Source organism: Rhinolophus ferrumequinum, chromosome 12 (assembly GCF_004115265.2).
Source record: "Rhinolophus ferrumequinum isolate MPI-CBG mRhiFer1 chromosome 12, mRhiFer1_v1.p, whole genome shotgun sequence".
NCBI classification, from domain to species: domain Eukaryota; kingdom Metazoa; phylum Chordata; class Mammalia; order Chiroptera; family Rhinolophidae; genus Rhinolophus; species Rhinolophus ferrumequinum.
This window is the reverse complement of record NC_046295.1, coordinates 71,536,032-71,556,566: the sequence shown is the minus strand read 5'-3', so window position 1 is coordinate 71,556,566 and position 20,535 is coordinate 71,536,032. Positions and strand designations below refer to the sequence as shown.

At 39.5% G+C, this 20,535-nt stretch overlaps 1 protein-coding gene across 5 annotated transcripts in view; it reads right to left on the bottom strand.

Annotated features, from left to right (window-relative positions):
* CNTRL (centriolin) overlaps positions 1-20,535 on the bottom strand; it is a 75,680-nt gene that overhangs the window by 8,370 nt on the left and 46,775 nt on the right. For all 5 annotated transcript variants that reach the window (XM_033122137.1, XM_033122139.1, XM_033122138.1 and 2 more), the window contains 18 exons: positions 20,327-20,506; positions 19,456-19,572; positions 19,004-19,163; positions 18,393-18,541; positions 16,599-16,788; positions 15,246-15,559; positions 13,209-13,414; positions 11,012-11,204; positions 8,677-8,807; positions 8,394-8,534; positions 8,163-8,289; positions 7,122-7,286; positions 6,191-6,350; positions 4,962-5,077; positions 4,661-4,878; positions 2,465-2,622; positions 1,332-1,405; positions 12-200 (listed from right to left, as the gene is read on the bottom strand). In XM_033122137.1, coding sequence (XP_032978028.1) covers positions 12-200; positions 1,332-1,405; positions 2,465-2,622; positions 4,661-4,878; positions 4,962-5,077; positions 6,191-6,350; positions 7,122-7,286; positions 8,163-8,289; positions 8,394-8,534; positions 8,677-8,807; positions 11,012-11,204; positions 13,209-13,414; positions 15,246-15,559; positions 16,599-16,788; positions 18,393-18,541; positions 19,004-19,163; positions 19,456-19,572; positions 20,327-20,506 — 2,988 coding nt within the window. The remainder of the gene's footprint in view (positions 1-11; positions 201-1,331; positions 1,406-2,464; positions 2,623-4,660; positions 4,879-4,961; positions 5,078-6,190; positions 6,351-7,121; positions 7,287-8,162; positions 8,290-8,393; positions 8,535-8,676; positions 8,808-11,011; positions 11,205-13,208; positions 13,415-15,245; positions 15,560-16,598; positions 16,789-18,392; positions 18,542-19,003; positions 19,164-19,455; positions 19,573-20,326; positions 20,507-20,535) is intronic.

Genomic DNA, 20,535 nt, shown 5'->3' with positions numbered 1-20,535 from the left:
ATGTGAAGTACCACGTCTTGTTGGGTTAGTTTGGCCTTGTTTTCCTCAATCTCATTCTGGAGCACTTGGAGCTGCTGCTGTTTTGTCTCCCCTTCTTTCCGGCAGTCTTCAAGCTTCTGTATCCACTCGCTGATGTCCTTCTGGAGCCGGGACTGTTCACTGAGCCGTGCGTCCTTTTGCACGGTGGCCTGGAGCAGGTCCTTCAGGTGAGAGAATACATTGAAACTACTAACAGGGCCATCTTTACTAGAGGTGGCTAGCGCCACTCCAGAATCTACTCAGTCTGACAAAATGAGAAGCATAAAAGTTCCATATCCGTTTTTATCTCAGCAAACTTATACAAAGGTCCCCAGAACTCAATCATTGGCTTTCCTCTTTTTAGTACCTAAAAAAATAAGTAGACAGAAGATGTCAGAACCTCAGCAAGAGATTCAGTTCCTCTGGGCTTTAGTTGCCTTGTCACCAAAGAAGGTATAAACAACACCCACCTCACAGCCTTGCTGAGAAGATTTTAAAAAGCTGTGAATAAGGTTAATTCTTATTGAAAATGAACCTAGAGTCATAGTTTTGCTACCATTTGAAGTATGTATACAGGTTAAAAAACTCAGAAAACAATAAATACATATTTCTTTCTTCAAGGAACCCACATTGAGCATTTTTGAACAGGTTACCATATTTCTAACAACACAGAACATTCATAAGAACCCATGTAAGACTTTTTAAAAGATAGACTATTTTGATTTTAAGTTTCATACATCTTAGAAACACAAACTCCTAAAGGTAGATGGAGGAGTCTACTCCAACCCCAAATCCTAACTCACATGGTGGAAACAGGCCCAGAACTTGAGGTTCTCTGAAACTCAAATGACAGCACTATTCTCACAGGACAACACTAAATTAGCTTTAAGTAGATCATCAGAAGCACAAGAGTCAAGAATTCACTCTATGCGATATTCAGTATCTGACAAGATGGAGGCCCAGATCTGGCCGTTACTCTGCAGCTCAGGGAGTGATCACATCTAAGCCCAGCCTCTGGAGGTCTCATCTGTGCCACAGAGAAGAGATGGTTGCTGAGGGGTTGGGCTCAGCTCTAGCCACCACCTTATTTACCAACTTTGAGTAAAACACTGTTTGAATCAAGAGTTCTAGGGCTAAAATAAATCAGAAAATCACTGCTCTGCATCAACATTTTTTGTATATGTTGTTTGTGTTACGTAAATAGCCCTATGGCACCTGCTGGTGTGAAAAGGAACCGGTCTACTTTATCTGATATTTCACCCAATTCTCTGCCTGCCTTCAGGATATGCTAGAAGATTACATATTAGGCTTACCTGTTTTGTTAGGTTCACATGGTCTTGGACATCAGCCAGTTCCTCCTGGAGTGAGTTTAGTGCTTCTCGTTTTTCTACAGCAATAACATTGACATAAGAAATGCATATGTATGCATTTTCCAGATTCCCATCAGCTCGCCCCCGCAGTAGAGTGGAAGTGAATTTAAATGTATTTTCTGTTAAATGTATGACCACATCACACCACCTAATTCAAGGCCATAAAAGAGAGGGGTACATGTGCAACCCAGATGTGGGCTTGGAGCCCAGGTGTTTAAAGACTTCCATGTTCAAAACCTCACAATTTTTTTTTTTTTTGGTAAAAACAATACCTAGTGCTGATGAGGTGTATGGTTTAAAATCAGGTACCTTCAACATTGCTGGTAGAAATGTAAATTTGGTACAACCTTTCAGGAAGACAGTTTGGGAATAAATTTTATACCTATACTGGTTTTGTCACTTACTAGCTGTGTGAGCTTGAGCAGGTCACTTCTCTCTTAAGTGACAAGGAAACTAAGCTTAAGTTGCCTCATCCGTAAATGGGTAAAACAATATTTTTAATCTCATGAAAATGTGATAACAATTAAATGAGAAAATGCATATAAAATACTTGTATAAGGTCTAAGACATAGTAGGTGCTCAATAAGTACATTAGCTAGAATCACCTAGTGACTTCTCCTAAATAATCATGAATAGTTATAAAGATTTGATAATAAAGATATTATTTGCATCTTTGTTTTTCCTTTTTGAAACTATGCAAACACACATCCCTAGGAAAAATCTGGAAAGATATTCGCCAAACTGTAAACAGAAATTATCTCTGAGGGGTGAGGTCGATAGTAATTTTTATTTCATCTTTTTCCTGTTTTCAGATTGTTCTTTAGTTTTTTTTAAGAAAACAGCTTTGAGATGTAATATATAGACCATGTATTTCACCCATACAATTCAGTGGCTTTTAGTATATTCACAGATTTGTTCAAACATCACCACGACCTAATTTTAGTACATTTTTGTAACTTCTAAAAGAAACCCCATGCCCCTTGGCATGATTTATTTCTGAAATAAGGAAACTCAAACCATTCAAGAAGACTAACAGAAGGAGGAAGTCACATGGTCCCCGCCATGCTGCCTCGTACCTCGTAGCTGCTGCTGCATTGCTGCTATGTCTTCATGCAGTGAGAACTTGTCTTGGTTCAGTTGGTCTAGTTCCCGCTGCAGTTTTCTGACACCCAATTCCAGCTTTTCCAGGTTTGATCGCTCCATTTTGCTGCTCTCTTCTGTAGCTGCTGCAACCCTGCCATCCCAGCACAGAACAGTCAGATTGCCAAATACAAGATGTTCAAGTGCACACAAGCGACAACTGCAGGACAATGTTTCGCTTTCACCAGGCAGTTATGGAGTCTGAATGATTACACAGCCTAAAAAATTTAAAGCTCTTCAACTCATTTTCAAAAGAAATCTTATTTTCAGCTTTCCAAATAGGACATTTTTCAAAAAGTTAATTCACTACATTGAAGTTTTATAAAAATCAGGAATAAAAACATGACTAGCACCCAGAATTCCAAAAATGTGAGTGATTAACTTGGATCTCTAACTTCTGACAAGTGCAAAAGCAGGAAATATAATTGTATGTATAATAGGATTTGTCCAACACCAGACACGCATGAGCATGCCTTCTTTTACATAAATGGAATCACAGAGTATGGACTTGTCTGGCTTCTTTCACTGAGAATTATTACTGTGAGATTCATCTATGTTGTTGTGTGTATTGACTCCAGCCCTCGTGAGTACTGAGCAGTATCCCACCGTATGGATATACTATAATTTGTCTACTCACCAGCTGCTGGACATTTAGGTTGTTTCCAGTTTTTGGCTACTGCAAATAAAAACTGCTATGAACACTGGTGTACAATCTTTGTATGGACATATGCTTTCATATCTCATGAGTAGATACGTAGGAGTGGAACTGCTAGATCTTCAGGCAGGTATATATTTGAATTTTTAAGTAACTGCCAAACTATTTTCCAGAGTAATCTTACTAACATTTGACATTCCCACCAACTGTGTGTGAAAGTTCCTCGCTAACATTTGGTGTGGTCAGTCTTTAGTTTTAGCCATTCTAGTAGGTGTGTAATGATATCTCATTGTGCTTTTAATTTGCATTTTCCTAACGGTTAATGGTGCTGCGCATCTTTTTATGTGCTTATTTGTCACCCATATTTCTTACGTGAAATATACATTCAAATCTTTTGCCCATTTGAAAATTGGGTTGTTTTCTATTTTATATATATATATAATATATATATACATACTCGGTACAAGTACCTTATCAGATACATTGTCGTAAAGATTTTTCTCGTCTGTGACACTTCTGTTCATTATCTTAACAGCGTCTTTTGAGAAGCAGAAGTTTTAAGTTTTGATGAAGTCCAATTTTATCAATTTAGTATTTTATGGTCATGCTTTTGGTGTCATATCTAAAAAATTTTGCCTAAACCAAGGTTACAAAAGCTTTTTATCTATGTTTTCTCCTAAGAATTTTACATTTAGGTTTTACTTTTAAGTTTATGGTCCATTTTAAGTTTTACATATAGTGTGAGGTATGCACTGAAGTTCATTTGTTTTTATTTTGGATATGGAATTGTTTCAGTGGTATTTTTTGAAAAGATCATCTTTTCTCTACTGAAAAAGATGGTTTTGCATCTTTGTCAAAATCGGTTATCCTCATATTTGTGAGTTTACTTCTGTACTTTGTGCCATTGATGTATTTCTTTATCTTCATACCAGTACCACGGTGTTTTGAGTATCATAGCTGTACACTAAGACTTGAAATCAGGTAGCGTTAGCCCTAAACTTTTGTTCTTTTTCAAAGTTGTTTTCGTGTCACAGCTAAAAAGTTTTAGATTCTATTCTAGGTCCTTTATATTTCCACATGAATTTTAGAACCAGACTGCTAATTCATATTTTAAAAGCCTGTTGGAATTTGGATTATGATTAATTTGAACCTATATATCAATCTGAAGAGAACCGAATCTTAACATTATCTTCCTACCCACAAACAAGGTATGTATGTATCTCCATTCATTTGTATCTTCCAGCATGTATTATTTTACTTAAAAAACCACAACAGGTTATTTACAAAATTGCTTTAGGGGAAAAAACCCTAAAAGGAAACTCACCCCAAAATGCTACTGGTGATTGGCATTGCGTTACTGAGTTTGTGGGGTATTTTTTTTTTCCTTTTCTCTATTTTCCAATTTTTTAAATAGTGTGTTTATAATGTTTTAGCTTTCAAGACATGATCTTGCAAGTTTATTTGTTCCTGCTCTCACCGTCTGGTTTGTGCCAACTTCTTGTCCCAGACGTCACATTTCTCTTCAAGAGCTTGCTTTTCTTTGCACAAAGACTCAACACATGATTGTAATGCTCGGGTCTCAGCAGTCATTCGCTCTATTTCCCGTTTGTCCCTCTCGAGGAGCTGTTTCTGCCTCTCTATTTCCCCTTTCTGTTGCAGGGCTGTCTGCTGCAAATTCTCTAACTCCAGTTTCTCCTAAATCAAATAAAAGAGAACTCAAACATGCTAGGAGACAAAGACTGCAGTTTGGTTAAGGGTAAAACAGCTTTCTTTATTACCTCTAGCACTTCAACCTGAGTCTTCTCTAACTCAGACATTTTTTGATCATGTTGTAGCTTCAAACCTTGTAGCTCATTGTTTTCAAGTTGCAACATGTCCAGAATATTTTTCAGTTCTAACAGAAACAAAGCATGGTCCATGCTATTAAATGAACTTGGAAGGATTTACAAAATGAAACAGAAAATAATGTTGTTGACTGATACAAGAAACAATTAATAGATAATAAAAAAATATTTGTTGAGAATTAGTGTAGCTAATTAATTGTATTTTTAATGAAAAAATCTTTAAAAGTATTGCTAAGCATTAATTTTAACAAAACATTTTAATAAAACCATTAATAAAGATCTAGTTCTAAAAGTATTTACCCACCTAAAAGAATTTTAATAAAAATAGGAAAAACTTTAAAATGTGTAAGTCAAGATTTATATAACAATTTTTTGTCCTTTGAAATATAAATTTTTAAACATTAACTCTTTTACTGATTATAAAAATATTTGCTCACTATGGAAAATTTAAAACAACAAAGTAGAAAGGAGAAAACCAAACCCCCACCATCATCCCACTACCCAATGATCACTACTGCAATAGCATTGTGATGTATTTGCTCCCAGCACACACATACATACACACACACATTTTAAAATAAATTGGGTCCATATTCTGTATTTACCTATTTTTTTTCACTTTCATCAGTATTTTTGTATGTCATTAAGTGTTAACAATATGGCTTTAAGTTGGTCATATGTTTCTAAATTTTGTCATAAATATTGCTGCACGTCACCAACTAAGCCAGCTTAATTTGTGAAACAAGGAAATAAAAGCTTACTTTTCTTAAAATAAATAAATATTGTTATGACATGCATACAAATGCTTGCCGTCTCTAGAAAACTGTAACAGAAATGGCTAAATGGTTCAACAGGTGTGAATTTTAAGATACTTGAAACACTGGGAGAGTGTTCCAATTTTATACTTCAATCAACAGCCTATAAGGACTTTTCTCACCGCACCTTGGTCAGCAATCAATATGATTATTTTGCTTTTAAATAAACGTTATCAATTTGAATGGCAGAAAAGATCATATTCCTTTTATAATCTGTTTTTATTTGCTTGTTAGGAATGAGGTTAAACTTTAAAAGAAGTCTATTTGACCATTTGTATTTTTTCTGTGACCTAGAATACAGACATTTCCAACCTCAGACTTTGTATGATTATTTTCCTTTAAACTTACCAGTTTTATGTTTAGACATTTGCCCTAAAACTACCTGAAGATTTTCTTCCTCTTTTTCAATTTCCTGCTTTATAAGTATAAGTTGAGTTTTTTTTTCACTAATCTGTACATTCAGTTCTCCTTTCTGAAAACTCAATTCTTCCAGAAGAGATTTTACTTCCTGTGCAACAAAACAAGAAAAAAGTCAACCCCCCCCCAAATTATGAATGGAAATTAATATCAGTTCGGTTATTAACTGTCTGATTTCACAGAAATTCTAATTTGGAAACAAGCTCATTTTTGCCTCATGTCAAGAACAGCACTGTATTTTACACTAATATATTTCTGTGTAACAGAAGAAAGTAACAGACTGTCTTCGTTTAATATGTATATGCAATATTTCCTATGTACAAAGCAATATGGTGTAGAGAAAAAAGGCTGATACACATACATCTCCTGCCCTCAAGGGGCTTAGGTCTTGTGGGGAAGGAAGGCGGGAAACATGAACATGATCACGAAAAGGCTAAGATGCCCTAGGAAACGTGCAGAGCTACCAAACTCAGAAGAGACAGAAACTCCTTCCAGGGTAAAGGAAGTCAGGGAAGTCTTGTTAGCGTGAGGTTGGGCCGTGAAATATGGATAAGATCTAGACGTTTTCCAGAAGGGGTTCCTGGAGGAGAGATGCTATAATAACAGCATAGACAGAGAAAACCTTGGACACAGCCAGAAAACATTATGGAGGGCGAGGGGCTACAGATGGCAGCCACAGCCTGGATACATAATGTATCACCAAACCGATGTTATGGAGAGGTCAAGCGTCAGGAATTTATTATTTGCATTTGGTGGGAAATATCTCAAAATATCTCATATGAAATACGAGATATGAAAATATCTCAAAATAAACCTCTACCACTATCCTAGGACTCTTAAAAAAACCCCATGAAAGACATACCCTTATGTGACTGCACTTCTCAGCTACTTCAGTCTCTCCCAGCCTCAGCGCTTCTCGGAGGTCAGCTTTGGCCTGGACCATGCTTCCCTGGAGTAGCTGCACCTCCTCCTTTTTATGCCCTAACTGTCTGTCCAAGATGGCCATCTCCTGCTGCTGAGCTGTCACCTGCATTACAGAAAAGGAAGAATGCAAAGCTTGACAAAGGCCATGCAGCTTTCAGTGCTCACATGGAGAATAGTCAGTCCAGCTAAAGGTTCTGGGTAGAAATTAGGAGCTAGCCCAGTTCTACCGTGTTTCCCCACAAATAAGACCGAGTCTTATATTAATTTCTGCTCCAAAAGATGCATTAGGGCTTATGTTCAGGGGATATCATCCTGAACTCAAGCTAGGACTTATTTTCCGGTTAGGTCTTATTTTCAGGGAAACACGGTATTACCCTAGCTGCAAGTCAGGAGGGCCAAGCTGGGGGCACAGACATGAAATGCCTAATAAAGACCTTGAGCTCACGTACATAAAATCACTCAGATCACAGGAAAACAACAGGATAATAATGATTATCCCTAAGGTCATGGTTTTTCAAAGAACTTTCATATCTATACTTTATTCCATTTGACAACTATCATGGCAATGGAAGTTAGGCAGAGATTTAAATTTTTTTCATTTTTTAAATTTAAAAATTAGTTACAATTTTAAGGGCAACATATATTTGTTTACAAAAAAGCAGAAAATGCAGACATGCAAAGGGAAGAAAATGGAAAATCCTCACAACCCCCCTTATTAGATGACCACTTTCATACTTTTGTATAGACTAAAAATACAAACACAAGTTAAGTGTTCGCAAACACATTTAACATAAATGATCTCAGTATATTCTGTTCGGAGAGTTACTTATTTTACTCAATAATATATTGTGGATATATAGCCCCATTTATGCTTTATACTTAATTTTGTATCTTCCAGTCTTTTCTACAATCAAACGTGTATTACATGTTATGTAGGTTTCAAAACAACGTGAACTGGTTTTTCAGGTGTCTGCCATACCTGGCTTCTCAGCTTCTCCAGCTCCACTCTCTTGGCCTGCAGGAGGGTCTCGGACTCTTTGAGGACCTGCAGGTGGTCATCCTCATTGCGTTCCGCGGTCTCGATGTCTTTTTGTAGCTTCTGCAGCCTACAAAGCATGCAGGACTAGAGCAGGTCCAAAGGGAGACTCGACCCCAAGAGCCGTCTTCCAGCACAAGCCCCTAGAGGCCTTACAGCAGCCATTGTACTTACTCTTCGGTCAGTATTTCCTTCTTCTTGTTTAGACACTGGAAGTCTGAATCTTTTGCTGCAACAACTTTGTTTATTTCTTTCAAGATTTCTTCTTGCTCGATTTTGTGCTGCTCCAAATCCTTTGTGTCAGCCTGGAGCAATCTAAAACACATCTGATTATCCCTCCAGACCCTTACTTAGACTTTACATGCATTATTTGTCATAAGGCAATTACCATCCTCTTAGAACCAAGTTTCTCATTCATCTCACCTAATACATCAATGGCTGAGGGAATCCCACCTACCTGAGCTGCTGGTCGGCTTTGACAAGGTTAATAGCAGTTTCCTGAGCTCTCCTTTCTAATTCCTCAGCATCTTTCTCGGTTTGCAGTAAATTTCTCTTGGCATCAGTGAACTTTTCAACAGTATTTTTTGTCTAGAAAAGAAACTGTCTTTAAAAGCAGTTCAGTTACAATACTCTCTCACAGCTATTGGTAGTGTAGATTGGTATAACTCTCAGAAAACAACAAGGCAATACAGAAGTATTACTAATAAAAATGCTCATTCACTTTGACTCTCCAATTCTCAGAAAAGAATTCAGAAGTAAAGAATGCTCACTGCATACTGAAATAATGTAAGAGGACAAATAATAGATTCAGCAAGTGATAATGCGTCAACATAATGGAATACTGCATAGCCTTTAAAATAGGATGACAATGTAGCAACATGGGAGAATGTTAATGATATTATGTTGACTGAAAAAAAGATAAATTTAAACTGACATAAGCACTGTAAGAGCAACTATGTAAAACTATCTGTGTCAACAAAGACAGAAAGGCTACCCAAAAATAAAATAATCATTTGAGGGTGGTGGGCCTGTATGATACTATTTAAAAAATAATCAGTAATATTGTTATACGTTTTTTTTTTCAATTAAAAATATCTACCCAATTAAGTGGCAGTGAAGTGATTTTACCAATATTCCCTCCAAACAGAGATTCTGGCTGTACTCTCTAGATATTTATCACGTTAAGTAAAACCTCTTTCATCTCAAGATGATTTAACTGTGGCTGAGAAACACAAATATTAAATACTTTTGAAGTATTTCAAAAATATTCCTATACAAGATTTGGCAAAAACAGTAATTTTTTTTTACTTATTAACTTGGTTTCTTTTTCTGTCTAAAACAAGAGGCTTAAAACAATGTCATCAAAGGTCCAAAAATAGAGTTTGGTTGGCGCTTGCTTGGGCAGTGACTCATCTTCAGCTAAAAACTCAAGTTTTGCAGTTGCACTAAAGTCAGACGCATCTGTATGTTAAACTAGTCTATCAAATATCCCATGTGGATACAAAAAGGCTGGCAAGCTCCCGAAGAGCTAGATATTTCTTCACTTTACTTCTTTCCATTTCAGAAGGCTGGTTTCTGTCAGTTTCATCAGCAACGCATTGGACAAAACTCATTACACATTCCAGAATGCCACAGTTCCAAAGTATTAACAGTTTTTTTTAATCTCCTTCTATGTCAGGTTTTAACATGTCTGGCACATTCCTTACAAAATGCAGCACTTCCTCCCTCCCTCTTCCTCCTTAGCAAGCTCAAGCTGCCTCCTTGAGTCATTTTGGGAGGATGAAGAGGGAAGAGCTTATTAGCCCCAGTTCACTTACTATCTCTGCCTACAACCGGGATCATCAATTTTCTTTTATGCACCAGCGATAAATTTTTCTCTAGCCCTGCTTACATCTATTTTCTCTCACAGTAATCTAACATGGAATAGAAGGAACTGCTCATCTGAAAAGAGAAGAGGATATTTTTCCATTCTTATTAAAGCCATTACACACAAAATTTCTTTAATAATGCCTTCATTTCAGTTCTTGGGTAATAGATTTCTATTCATTTAAATCAATGCCTGTTGAAATAACAGTATAAAAACAGTAGTTCCTGAGGTGCTTCATGTGGGTACTGGATTTTATCTTGGAATTCTCATCTGACTAAAACAGCTCTCTTGGTGAAACAGAACTTTAACTGTGTGATCCTGGGCCACTTACCAGCCTCTATGACCTATATCTGTGAACTGGGCTAATGACCGTCTTACAGGGTTGCCAGGAAGGTTAAATAAAGTGGTATTTCTAAAACAGCCAATGTGTGGCCATAGTAGGGGCTCAATAAATGGTAGTTCCTTCTGTGTTGTAGTCTCAAGAATACTATCTCAGACCAAAAACAATTTGATTTTATATTATCAACTAAGAGAACAAAGACTAGGAGTCCTGTAAGGTCCATTGTTGCTTTATAAGAATATAAGATTGACCTATTTAACAAATACAGATATCAAAGCTAAAATAATTTTTAAAAAGACTCAAACAAGATAAGGAAGTGGCGTGTGACAGGCACTAATGACTTCAAAAGTTTTAAATATGCTACTTCATGTAATTCAGACCGAACAGCCTAGGTGTTCTTAGCCTGGATTTATGGATGAGGAAAGCAAAACTTAGGGACTTAAGTGACTTGCTCAGATTCTTACAGCTACTTGACTAGCAGAGTCCAGCCTGGAACTGGGCTGTCTGACTTGGACGACTGTGCTCTTATCATATTTCCTTTCTAATCCTTCATGCTGACTCATCCCAAACCACCACGGAACATACTTTCTCTTTTGTGCATGAAAGTTCACTCTCAGCTTCGGCCAGCAGTCGGTCAGCTTCCCTGAGCTCTGCTCGACGTTTCAGAAGGGTCTTCTCAATGCACTCAATTTCATCTACAATATCTTCATGGTATTTGAGTGACTTTTCCATTTCTAGTTCATTCATAAGACTCTCCACATCTCCATCAATGAAGTCTCTAAAAAAATTATATACACATACGTTAAGAAATGTTAAATGTAGACAACACAAGTGTCTACTTGTAGCCTAACTGATAAAAAGATGCACAATGATTTTCTAACTTTATATGAGAAAGGGTAGGAGAGACAGCTACACTTGGTTATGTTCAAGTTTTATGTTTACCTTTTTATTCAACATGGCATACTGTTGACAATAAGTGTATAATACGTATGATGTATGATGCACTTCATTTGTCCTTTTTAATATAAAGATTATTTTTTTGTTAGCTCTCAGTCAACACAATGTTGATACTTCTATTCTTCTGTGGTATAAAAATAAATCAAACCACAGCTACAATAATCACCTATTCCCTCAAAACTATCCTTCAATACCCAGCTGCTCCAAAGACCACCTAATTTTGTCTGTTTTCCTAGAGTAAAATTATGGCGATGAGAGCTAACAAATCAAAAAGCATGACACAGGATTTGGTAACTCAAGGCTATCATGTCAAAATTATTTGAAAACCGGACTACCTGTAACAGAAAAACATGAAAATAAATGCATTGATATATTCTCTTTAAATGAAGGCATAGAGATGATTTTTACTTTTTCTTTGAACGTTTTTGTGTTACCAAATTCCTTAAAATGATACTTTATTATACTTTCATATCTGGGAAAAGAAGTAGTTATTCCACTGCCCTACCATCCTCCTTAAAAAAACACCCCTCAACATACGCATACACCTACAAAAATAATAGATCTAACTGTCCCCCAAACCTTCAAACACCTAGTCCCAATCTTCTGTTGGTGTGGTCCTTGCTTTTCCCTGCCAGGTCTATTAGAAGGCAGAGACCATATCTCACTCACCCGTGTCCTCCACAGGTCTCCCCCCCAAACTCTGGTGCTTGGGCGAGTCTGACTTAAATGACAAAAGCTGGGCAACTGTCATAATTCATCAACGACTGCAGAAGATGAGCTTCTACCTAAGTGGCCCACTCAGCAGAGACTGATTCCTGAACAGACCCCACACCAGGTGCTATGGCTCAGGGGAGGCTCCTTACAGCAGGGGATAAACAGTACTAAGCCCAAGGCTGTCAATCCCACACTGGGGGAGCCTGAGATGAGAAAGACTTTGTGTAATGGAATCCCTGAACTTCATCTGAAAAGACAGGTCGGAGTTAGGCAGGGGGGTAGGAAAGACATTTTAGGCAGAGGACAATATGTGCAAAGGTGGGGAGGCAGAAGAAAACATGGTGTCTGGGGAAACCAGAGCAAAGTAAGTAAGGCCAGAACAAACACTGTGCGTGGGAGAGAAGGATAAAAAAGACGGGCAGGGTTCAGATCCTGGAGGGGGTGTATATTCTGACAGGACAGAGTCACATGGGAGAGTGGCACAGTGAGACTTACAGCCATGTCGAGGTAGAGAGAGACAGAGACCAGACAAGGAAGGCCAGTGTGGAAGCTACTGCGATGAGCGAGGATGAGACTGACTAAAACCCAGTGGAGATGAAAGAAGGGGACCAGTTTGAAGCTCTGTTGGTACAGAGTCAGGAAGACTTGGAGACTAGCTGGAAGGGGACCAGTTTGAAGCTCTGTTGGTACAGAGTCAGGAAGACTTGGAGACTAGCTGGAAGCCTGGAGGAGTGAGGGAAAGGGAGGAGTTGAAGACACTTGGCATGCTTTTAGCCAGGTAACTGGAGAGGAGGGATACTTGTGCCATTCTCCAGGAGAGACTACAAGAAGAGCTGACCTGGATTATTGGCTAAGAGAATTTAGGGATTACACTGTCCAATATGGTAATCATCATGTGGCTATTAAATTAAATTCCTTTCCTCAGTTCCATTAGCCACATTTATGTGCTAAGTAGCCGCACGTGGCTAGAGGCTATTGTTTTGGACAGTACAGATGAGAACATTTTCAAGATCACAGAAAATTCTGTTGGACAACATTGACTTAGGTTACCTTAATGAACAAGTACTATATTCATCTTAATTATAAAAATAAAATGACTAACAACAATTACTTTCGCTGTTGATGTTTCTCGATGGTTCTATGTAACTCTTCTATTTCATACTCTAAGTCTTTCTTCTCTTGCAAAAGATCATCAATATTGTGATGCAGTTGTTCCATTTCTTTTTCAGATTGCCGCTTGGATGCTTTCGTCCACTTCTCCTGTTTCTTTGATTTCAAATGCTGCATTATGTCTTCTAATCTAGAAACTTCATTCTCCTGAACAGAGGGGGAAAAAAATGCAACCCTGAAACATCACACAGTGTTTTCCCTCTTTCCTGCAATTAACTGTGGTTAAAGTGGTATGTATATCTGACCTGAAAACGGTGGTAGCTTTTAAAGCTTCAATATAAAAAGAAAAATTAAATTGAGCCATTTTTTCCACATATTATTTAATACTATAGATGAAATTAGTAGACTAATAAAGCTTTTAACTTTTCTGTCAATCCAGCTACGGTTGATACATTTTCACCAAGTACCTCCTGTGGATAATCTCTGCCTCCAGAGTTCAGCATCTAGCAGAAGAGATACACAGAGAGGTCTCTCTCTGCTCCCAGCACATGGGAGAGGAGCGATCTGAGAAGGCTGCCCACAGGAAGAGATGCTTTGCCTGGGTTTTGAATAGTAAATAAAATGGAAAAGACCTAAGCTGAAGAAATAATGTGCAAATATCAGGAGGTATGAAAGTGCACCTGGGAAACTACAGAAACAGCTAGTTACTATTGGAGATAAAAACCAGCTTAAGAAATCATCAAATGCTGAACCAATAGAATTGCTATATGTTTAATGAGGACTGAAAAACTGCAAGATAATGTGAATGACTATCATTTTTAACTACCGTGTTTCCCCGACAATAAGACCTAGCCGGACAATCAGCTCTAATGCGTCTTTTGGAGCAAAAATTAATATAAGACCCAGTCTTATACGTTACATTATATTATATTATATGAGACCTGGTATTTATGTTATGTTGTGTTGTGTTGTGTTATGTTATGTTGTTATGTTATATAAGACCTGGGCTTACATTATATTATATAAGACCCAGTCTTATATTATAGTAAAATAAGACCAGGTCTTACATTAATTTTTGCTCCAAAAGATGCATCACAGCTGATTGTCCGGCTGGGTCTTATTTTCGGGGAAACACGGTATGTAAATATACGCAGTCCCCTGGAAATCAGTCTGACCTATGAAAAGGGGGCTGGTGGCTGGAACCCAGGTGTCCTAGTCCTTTAGCGTCTTCTCAATCTGCTAATAAGAAAATGAAAAAGATAGAGCTCCAGGTGTCTTGAGTTTGAAGGAGGAGCTTGTAATACATTTGAATTCTTTAGAACTAAAAAGTTATGAAGTAAGCTAATGATTATAAAGTAATCATTTCTTGGAATCTAACCTAGGAAAAGAATATAAAATACAGTAACAATTTACACTCAGTTAAGTCAACTACAGTGCCTATAAACAAAGAAATGTTGTGCAATCATACTGTTAAAAAACAGATGTAAAACCATGGGGAAATGCTCATAACATTAAGTGGGAAAAACACAATACAAAGTTGTGTATACAGCTAAAAACAATGAAGAGACAGAAAGAATCAATAAATCTCACCACCCAGAGGTGATCCCTATCAAAACCTTGCTATATGCTGCTCATACCTGTGTATGTACAAGCACATACATGTGTGTATACACATATATGCATATATGCGTGTGTGTAAGTACAGGCACTAGTATATAAATATACTTATACATCCAAATTAATATAGTGCTTGTCAGTAGAAAAGTATATAATAAACTTTCTAAAAATGGTTCCTTGCTGGACGGAAAGCATTTTTGTTATACAATAGTTAAACCAGGTTTGTAGACTGGTCTGGTACCCTAACTCCTGCCCAGGACAGTATTTTACATGAGAATGCTTACTCAGTTCTAAACATCAGCCTTACAAACAGACTTTTGGGACCTAACCCATGCATAAGAAGGTCGACTCGTTAAGGACATAAGCCTTTCAGTCCCGCACGGACGCAGTGTGCACAGGCGCCTCCCGTCTTCCCACTTACTAAGTTATGGTGCTCCGGGACGTTGCAGTGCAGCGCGCCCATAGGGATGAAGGGGACGGAGAAGTTGGGGGGAGGCGGTCCATACACGATGGGGGCGCCAGCAGGAGGTGGGCCATAAACGACAGTGCCAGGGGTGAGAGGCTGGCTATTGTTGGGCAGGGGCGGAGGTGGTGCGTACAGGGCCATGCCCTGGGGCACGGGAGAACCATCAGGAAACACGGTGTACAGCATGTAACCAGGAGGAGGCACAAATGGGACGGCCTCCTGCTCATCCGGCTCGCTCTCTTCCTGGCTATCTCCTCCACTGTCTGCATCTTGAAAGAAATAAACAGAAAGTGTTTTACCTCCAAGGCTTACTAGGTAAACACGTTTAGCAGAAAACAGTAGCATTGAGGCCAAGATATCAGAAATGGGACAATAAAATTTTGTAAAAAATTTCAAAAGCAGTTTTGAAAAGCAGGTCAAAATAGGGATTCAAATTATTTTCAGTGGCTGATCGTTGAGTTTTTCTTATGCCTATCTGTTGGTTTGTTTTATTCTGTATTCATTCACTCATTCATTCACTCATTCATTTATTCAGCAACCATTTGGAAACCTGCTTTATGCTCCATAAAAACCCAACAGAGATGTGCTATGAGGTCCCACAGCTCTCAGCATTTATCTCTGTCACGACACACAGCACTCTCCAAGGTGCTCTCCCTATCTCCCCTACAAACAGGAACTGTTTGTTTATTACTGATGACAGAACCTAGCACACAGCAGGCAGTCAATAAATAGTTCCTGAATGAACAAATTCTCAGATGGTGGTAGTCCCATTTTATAGATTAACAATTTCAGAGCAGCTAACTAATTTGCCTAGGATTATACAGCTACTTAGTGAAAGAGCTAGGAGATACCCCAGGTCTGACTCTTCCACACAGAGCTTTAGCAGCCAGACCTCTAACACTTCTTTTTAGTCGAGCCAATTAATGCCATGATTCAAGGGTGTAAGCTGCCATGCTCCAGGAGCACAGGCTAAGAAGCCGCTCAGTTCGCCAGGGGAGGCAGGGTGGAGGAAGGCTCCTCAAAGGAGTTGTTCGGGGACCTGGATGAGTAGAAATAGGTTTGGGAGAGGAAGGAAGAAAAAGGACATTGAGGTCTGAGGGAGCTGGCATGTTGTTGGGTGTGGCTGACGTGCGGGAGAGTGCTGGGAGGTGAGACAAGAGGACAAGGTCACTGGCCAAGACCAAAGCACAGAGGGCCTCACAGAGCAAGCTAAGGAGTTGGGACTATGTCGTAGCGATTTCAGGAAACCACTAAAAGGTTACTAAACGGGCATGAGAACAGCAACTCTCCTTATATGATTTAACTTACCTCTATTTGAGAATGATTTGTGTAACCCACTCCTGATGGGAGAATACACCCAGTATCCTGAGGCAGGTGGAGGCCCACTGCCTTCTTTCCCATCCTGCCGCTCAGGCTGTGGTTTCCTAATAGGAGTGGAGGCTGTGTACTTTAGGCCAACACCAGAGTCCTTGGTGGCCTGGGAACTGTGGCTGGAAACCTAAGATAAATGACAACAGAGCAGACTATCCATTACAAATGAAAAGGCTAATTTTGAAGAATGTCAACATCTAGAGATGTAGCAAAGTTGAGAAAGAACTGGTTTTGCTTCATATATTATAATTCTCACTTTTCACAGAAGTGAGACGTGATCACATGTTCATGTAAGATGCATGGGTGTCAGCCTCTCTTCTCCAGTACTGATCTTTTCTAGTGGTTTCTCTTCTTTTGCATTGTCCTTGATGGCCCAGCAACTGAGGCAAAGGACAGTAGTGAACTTTCAAGGGCCTCTGGGGCTGTAAGTGTCCTGATGCCCTGGGAGCTTGACAGGGCTTTAAAGCTCAACTCTGCTACTCTCCCTCACCTTCTCTCACCCACACTGCTTCTACCTCCAGCCTGGTTGTGCCAACGATGTTGGCTTCCTTTAGGTTTCTGGGGGAAGAATCTCAGATTCTGCTCTTTGGGGTTCTAAGTCTGCACGCCCTGGGATCCTAGCGTGTCAGAGCTGCTTCTCCCTGGCGGCTGCATGTCAGCTGTTTATAGTGGGATGTCACCCAGCTGCTCTGCTGTGGATGACTGTCACTTACAGTCCTCTGCTCCCTTCCCACACTCAGGCCCCAAGCTCTGATCACTCTGTGTCCTGAATGTCCCTCCATGCCATCTCCTCTGCTCCAGCTCTGGCTCCTGTCCTTCACCTGAATGAGTTCAGACAGCCCCACGCAGAGTTCTTCACCATCAGTCTCGCCTCCACACTCAGCCCAATTATTCTTCCTAAACTACAGCTCTGATCACATTACACGCAACCTCAGTTTCCTAAGGACTACATAAACTAAGCGCCAGGGATCTTTGAGGCCCTTTTTATAAAAGCATGACCCCAATCTACTTTTCCAGCTTCACCTTTCCCTGTTCCCATCCAACCCTCCAGCCCCACAGGCTACCTGCCATTGGCTAAACCAACTCTCCTCTTCTACACGAGCTGTTCCCTCCCTCCTAAACGCCCATCCCTTCCGGGATGCTAAGCATTGACTTCACAACCCTGCTTGTGAAGCCTTCCTTCCTGCACTGCCCCACAAGATGAACCCCTGCAGCTGGCGCACACAGGTCAGTCTGCTGTCACATCACGTCACTGTTTTGTGGTTACATTAGTGCACAGGTCTGCCCTGCCAGCCCATGAGCTCTTTGAGAGCGGGGGCTGTATCACCCATGGCACCCCTCCCCTGTCTAGGCCCTGACCTAGGTTTCAGTAAGCACTGAACGAATGTTTGGTAAAATGAAATGAAATCCAGGTGCCTATTTTTCTGTCTGAGTAGCACAATTCTATACCCATTTTCAATAGGCTCTCTGGGCTCAAGTCATCTTATCCCCTCACAGGATCCTCATTCAGGGACCCCACAATGTACCACCTAAGCATAAATGGGCAATTGCTACGTTCCTTGGGAAGGCCCTATTTTCATTCCAAATATTAAAAATACTTAAAAAGTTCAATGCATGGCTTAGCCTACATATATTGTTCTTGACATTCGTTCACAAATTTGGAGAAGGGAACATTGTCACACTTTCTTCAAAAAAATTCAGTATATACTCCCAACACCAGAGACTTCCTACTTTTGATGATGATGGTGGTGGCATAAAGTACCAATAGCCTCGTCTTTTGAAGGGATCTGCCATGCTGCTGATGTAATCATTCTGATAAGAAACTTCACGTCGAAGTTCGGCAATTTCTTCCAAAACGTTTTCAAAGTTTCCTTTGTTATCTGTAAAGAAAAGCCAGTGTATGAAGTTGGCTATAAAATCATCTACTTCCTTTCTCTCTCAATATACAAAAGTGATTCCATGACAGTAAATGACTTTCATCAGTCCCTCAAAGCTGACTTTCAGCCTGCGCTTTGGTAATGAGATTTTGCTTACACTGAAAGAGGACAGATGTAGCTTTCTGTTGTTCACTTATACAGGAAGCCAGAGAAAGAAAAGAAACAGATTTGAAAACATTATTTCTTTTAAAAATACAAAAATAAATCTCTTGTCTCTTTGTAATCAAATCCCTTCATACTGTACTTACGTAAAATTTTTTTTAAATTCTTTTATTTATTAAGCTAATGATCAAACATGGAACTGAACTGTAACCGTTATATAAATTTGTTAACGGTCAAACATACGCAAGAAGATTTGATTTTAGAACTACAAAACCACTACCAAAAACAAAGCCCAATACTTACCAGCCAATACTTTACCAGCCCCTGTGAGGTCTAGTAAATTCCGCAGCCTTGTGATCTCTGTCCTTTGTCTCTCCATTGTCTCATTCAATTTCTCGATTTCTAGAACCTGTGAGTTTGCTCCTCTGCTGCCCACATCTACTTTCTCCATCTCAATTCGAAACTATTGAGAAATCACACACACAAGGTTGCCAATGAATAGTCTTTCCCACGTGTACTCATCCTTGCCACTTAATTATAATTCTATAATTTTTATTTACACTTTACTAATGAGGAAACCATACTACTCCTTATAATTACACTGCACTGTACCTGGTACGTAGTAGAGGATAAAGTATGGACTAGTGAGTGCACTTCCAAATTCTTTGAGACGTTACCTTGTTACCTACAGTGATCAGTCTTTTAGGAACTAATAAGGACCCAGTAAGGAGGAGGTCTCAGGTATCCACACTGACCTGCTCCTCTTTGTCCCTGAGGAGATTCTGCAGGAGTTCGATCTCCGCCTCTGCTCGCATCAGATCCCTGGCGGCTTTTGCTGCCTTTTTGCTGAACCTCTCCGTTTCCTGCAACTCCTACTGGGACAGAGAGAGGTATGAGAAAGGCACCACTGCCATCCCAGGTTGTCCTCTTCATTTTTTTCTTCCTCTCAGGTTGATTCCTCTGCTTTCATCAGAGCACTTGCCTGGCTACCCCACCTACACGTGGCGCCAAGTCCCACCTTTTCCTGTGGGCAGCCAGCACCACCCCTCTATGGGGCTAAGTAGGCAGGGTGCTGCATCAGAAAGAGCAAGAGCTAATTCTTTCTTCACTGTTCTATAGTCTTCCATGACTGGTGTCTCTCTGGACTCTCACCATTAGACTTTTCTCTCCTATGATCTATTGTCTTAACTGCATTAGCATTTGCATCCTATAAACACTGTAAGAGACACTGTCTCAGTCAGCAGTTATAATAGCCCTATCAGGTGAATATTAATCATGTGACTGCACAAGATGAAAAGTCCGAGTTCAGAAGGATTACATGGCAAGCCTTTAAAGACCTTTGTTCAGGTGTGTCTTGACAGCCACCTCCCTAAGCAGATCCCTATACTCTGAGGTAGGGATGGTATGTTTCATTCGATGGTTCCTTTCAGGACTCAATACAGTGCAGGATATATGGCAAGGCTGTGATGGGGGAAATACAATCTTCAGGTCTGAAGGGAAACAGACAACTTTCTAGTGGTTTAAAAAAATAGCCAAAGTCTATCACAATAGATCAGTAATACAAGTTGCTATGTTTTTTGACAGCAGCAGCTCTGGTGGAAACTTGCTCTGTACATGTAGACTCACCTCTGCTCGCTCCTGGTTAATCTTCATAACAGTTCCATGAAGGGACTTCAGCTGGTCTTTAGCAATGGTGAGCTCAGCTGTGGCTACCTTATCAGAGGCGGCCACAGCTTTCTTTAGTTTCTTTAATTCTTTATCTAAATTAAGAAACTGCTCCTGAGATTTGGCATCTTCAAGTTTCTTCTAAAATAAAAGAAACATTAATTAAACAG